A 4396-nucleotide genomic window follows, 5' to 3' on the forward strand; every position below is an offset into this window, starting at 1 on the left:
TGTTTCAGTTTGGGTCAGTTTAATATCAGATCGATTTATATGAATATGCGTTATAACGCGAAGCATGATCACCCATATCTAGGAATATATTAGTAATAAAGGAGTGAACGATAGAAATTTTAAGAGCTACTTCAAAAAGCTCCTAAATCAACTCCTAAGTCAAATTTTAGAGAGAATATAATGAAAATTAACTCCAACAAATTCCTAATGTATTTTCAAATTTTTAGGAGCCAATATTTCCTCCTTATGATTCCCTCTCCTCTCATTACTTCATTTTTATTAGTATACAATATATGTTTTCTTAATTTTATAACATGATTTTTCTTTATCCAAACTTTGAAAATATTTTTTTTTAATAAAAATTAATTTAAGAGAGAAAGAATAAAAAAATTATGTAGACAAAAAATGCGATAATATCCTATATAGTTTTTTTTGCCAAAATATTATCTTATATAGTTAAGATTAAATATTTTATATTATTCTAAAGAAACATAAATAGATTATTTGAATTGCTCTTGCAACAGTGAAAACACAGATAAGAAAAGTTTAGGAGATCGAGATAAAAACTAGATAGAGATAAATTTGAGAAGAATTGGTGGAGAGAGAAAAAATTTCTATATTAACTAAAAACTTATTTAATAATAATTTTGTTAGGAGAGGAGCAAGGAAATCTTGGAGAAATTCCAAGGTAGTTCATTTTAAGTTGGTTATTCCTAAAGCACCGTGATCACATTCACGGCCCAAACAAAAATCCAGGTAATCAAATACCGCAAGTTGGGCCATAACACATGGGCTACAAGAAAATAAAGGCCCTCGAAGATGTTATTAGTCGTTTTTTATGATCGATGGATAGTTCAAATATCCCAAGCACTGGACTCAAAGTTTCCGAATTAATCCTGAAAATATTGGTTATGAGTCTTCATTATCCAAGTATTAAAGTGAATTGTTTAAACAAAAGTAATACATTAATTTAATATAAATAATTATATAATTTATGATATGAGAAATATATATATATATATATTAGTTAATACATAACTAATGGAATCATAATAATATATTAAATAATATTAAAAAAAAAATTGACTTTTATTCCATTAATTAATCCGTGATTTTTGACTAATTCTAAATCAGTATTCTAACAGATTACATCCAATTTCCGAATTGTGTGATAATGATTTAAAAGTATTATTCTCTCTTTTTATGTAAGTCTACCTTTTTTTCCCAAAAACAATTTAAGTGAAGTTGATTAACTTAATTAAATAACGCACGCCATTCAAAATAATTTTTTTGACAAGTGTATATTTAGTGTAGTTCTTGATTGGTTTATGAATTATCAGTCTTCACTCCACAAGTATTCTACTCAGAGAATGAGCATCCGCACACTCAAATTGACAAGTCAAATATTTATATATTTTACATGACCAATACAATACATGATGGCGTGCTCCGTTCGTTCTTAACTTGTTAACAAAATATTCTATGCACTACAAATTTGACTAGAAATGTATTATATTCCACTCTCCAGCTCAAGTACAAAACAGACCAATCATGGAACCACTATAAATACCATCACATACTCGACTTCAGCAAATAAGCACTTAAAGCAAAACAAGCAAATCTTAAAAGAGTTAAGAAGTTGCACACACATATAATTTTACAATGGGTAAGGGTGGGCGTATGTCAGTTCAACCTGTTGCAAACAATGGGGAAGAAGACAAAAATGAAGAGAGCATTAATGTTGGTCGGGTTCCTCATCAGAAACCACCATTTACAATAGCAGATATCAAGAAGGCCATTCCACCCCATTGCTTTAATCGCTCGCTCATTCGTTCTTCTTCGTACCTAGTTTTCGACATTGCTGTTTGCTTCTTACTCTACTACATTGCCACCAATTACATTTCTCTCCTCCCTGCTCCCCTTTCTTATGTTGCCTGGACTGCCTATGTTTATGTCCAGGGTTGTTTTATGTTTGCTATTTGGGTGGTGGCACACGAGTGCGGTCACCACGGCTTTAGCGACTATCACTTGTTAAACGATACTTTAGGCTTTATTCTACACTCCCTTCTACTAGTTCCTTATTTCTCTTGGAAAATTAGTCATCGTCGCCACCATGCCAACACCAATTCACTTGATCGCGATGAAAATCATGTTCCTAGGTTCAAGAACACCATCAGATCATACTACCATCACTTCAACAATCCAGTAGGCCGAGTCTTTATCATCGCATTTACTCTAACCTTAGGATGGCCTTTGTACTTGATTGTAAACATAGCCGGAAGGTCTTATGATCGTTTTGCATCCCACTTTGATCCATACAGTCCTATCTACTCCGAACGTGAACGAGCTCAAATCATGTTATCCGATCTTGGATTTGTTGCAGCCTGTTACGGACTATATAGGATTGCAGCAGTGAAAGGATTTGCATGGGTTTTCCTAGTGTACGGTGCTCCATTACACGTAGTTAATGGTTTCCTTGTGATGATTACGTTGTTGCATCACACTCACCTTTCATTGCCTCACTACGATTCATCGGAATGGGATTGGTTGAGAGGGGCTCTAGCAACGGTTGACAGGGATTATGGAATTCTAAACAAAGTGTTCCATCACATAGCAGATACACATGTGCTACACCATTTGATCTCCTCCATCCCTCATTATCATGCTCAGGAAGCCACAGAAGCCATTAAGCCGGTGCTCGGCGAATACTATCATTATGATGGAACTCCGTTTTACAAGGCAATGTGGAGAGAAGCTAAGGAGTGTCTTTATGTTGAAGAAGAGGCCGAAGGTGACAACAAGACTAAAGGTGTTTATTGGTACAAAAATAAGCTCTAATCGTAGAGTGACTCGCACAACAATTCATTGTTAATTTTTTTAATCTGAGTACACAATTAATGTATAACAAGCATGAGAGCTTCTGAAAGATGGGGAAACAAATTGATATCAATTTGACAAATTGATATTGTATTTGTCGCTCTCCGATATTATTGAAATCCTTGAATTTTTTGATAAATTTAGGTGTTCTCCGTGTGCATGCCCAGACAGCCAGACTGATGTTATGTAATGGTACTTAGCTATAGTTGTATAGTTGGTACACTTTTTCAATAAAAAACAGACACAATTAAATAAATTTCGGTACAAGTGAAAATTGAATTCTAAGTCACAGGAAGAACGGATATAAGCACATGAGTCTCTTTGTTGATACTGTGATATTATAATTCTGATAATACAAGCAATTATAAAAAATGTAATTTAAATTCTTAAACAAATAGTTATATAGGAAGTGCTAGTCACTCTAATGTTTTGTGTTTATGCCATGAATTATGACCATATCTTTCTCATTAAGCTTTTGTTCATACAAGAAAAAGTTGAATAAACATCATATATTAAATATCGGTTGATATTGCCCCTCATGTTAAAAGAAACAATAACATCACCCCGTATTTTTCTGATTTTTATGTTACTTGAAGATATCGGTTATTTAATAAATGATGTCTAAAATTACCAAAAAAAATCAGGACGCGCTCCTTCAATTTTATTTCCCCCCTTAGTGAAATATTCTCAAAATTTCCCCTACCAATTTCCCCATCCCCACCCTCGACTTAAACCCTCCCTCCCCCTCCACTGAAAGTCTTAAATCTTTCACTGAAGGTTCAGAAGTTCCACAAGATGTTCAACTTGATTTGATTTGTCTGAAGTTCTACTATCACTGACCCGATTCGTTCGAGTGGAAGCTTATTCAATTTGTTCAAAGATATAAATCTCGAATTGGTAAATAAGTAAGCTACAAAACTCGAATTCTTAGTTTCATTTAGTTTTAAATTGGGGATATTTCAATTCTAAACCCTATTTTTTTTAATTTTGTGATTTGTTTTTTTTCTGACTTTTAGTTAGAGATTTGTTCGATTTGAAGGATGCTTTGTTCAACTGAGGATTTACCTATTTGATATTCTTCGTATGTATTACGGACCTTTGATATTTATTATATTGATCTTGAAATGACCCTTTTATTGATTTTGTGGGTATTGTATATTTTTGGGTTTGATTTTGATTTGAATTCTTGATTTTGCATTTTTTTTGACTTAGGTTGGATTTAATTTGTAAAGATGTTAATGGTTTAGATGTATTATTCTTAAATATGATGACTTTGAAATGGAGGTTAGATTAGAGAGTGTAAAATTAAGGTGTTCTAAGTTGAGTGAGAAGGTGATTCCTGAGACTATATTACAAGTTTGGTTTATTATGTAGTTCTTTTAAATCATATATGTGCATATTCTAAAATAAATTAATCAGTTTGGTGTTTATGTGACTTCCTCATTCACATACATTCTTAAGCGCGTTGTGGTTTGCTTTTACAAGCCGCAACATTAAATCTTGTTCTTTTCTGATTAAT

At 32.7% G+C, this 4396-nt stretch overlaps 1 protein-coding gene across 1 annotated transcript; it reads left to right on the top strand.

Moving 5' to 3' along the window:
- Positions 1-1590: 1590 nt before the first annotated feature.
- On the top strand, positions 1591-3108 carry LOC141692639 (delta(12)-fatty-acid desaturase FAD2-like). Its single transcript, XM_074497543.1, has one exon. The coding sequence runs from the start codon at positions 1663-1665 to the stop codon at positions 2836-2838; it is 1176 nt and encodes a 391-aa protein (XP_074353644.1). The 5' UTR covers positions 1591-1662; the 3' UTR covers positions 2839-3108.
- Positions 3109-4396: the final 1288 nt, after the last annotated feature.

The sequence above is a fragment of the Apium graveolens genome, chromosome 10 (genome assembly GCF_009905375.1).
Source record: "Apium graveolens cultivar Ventura chromosome 10, ASM990537v1, whole genome shotgun sequence".
Lineage (NCBI taxonomy): Eukaryota > Viridiplantae > Streptophyta > Magnoliopsida > Apiales > Apiaceae > Apium > Apium graveolens.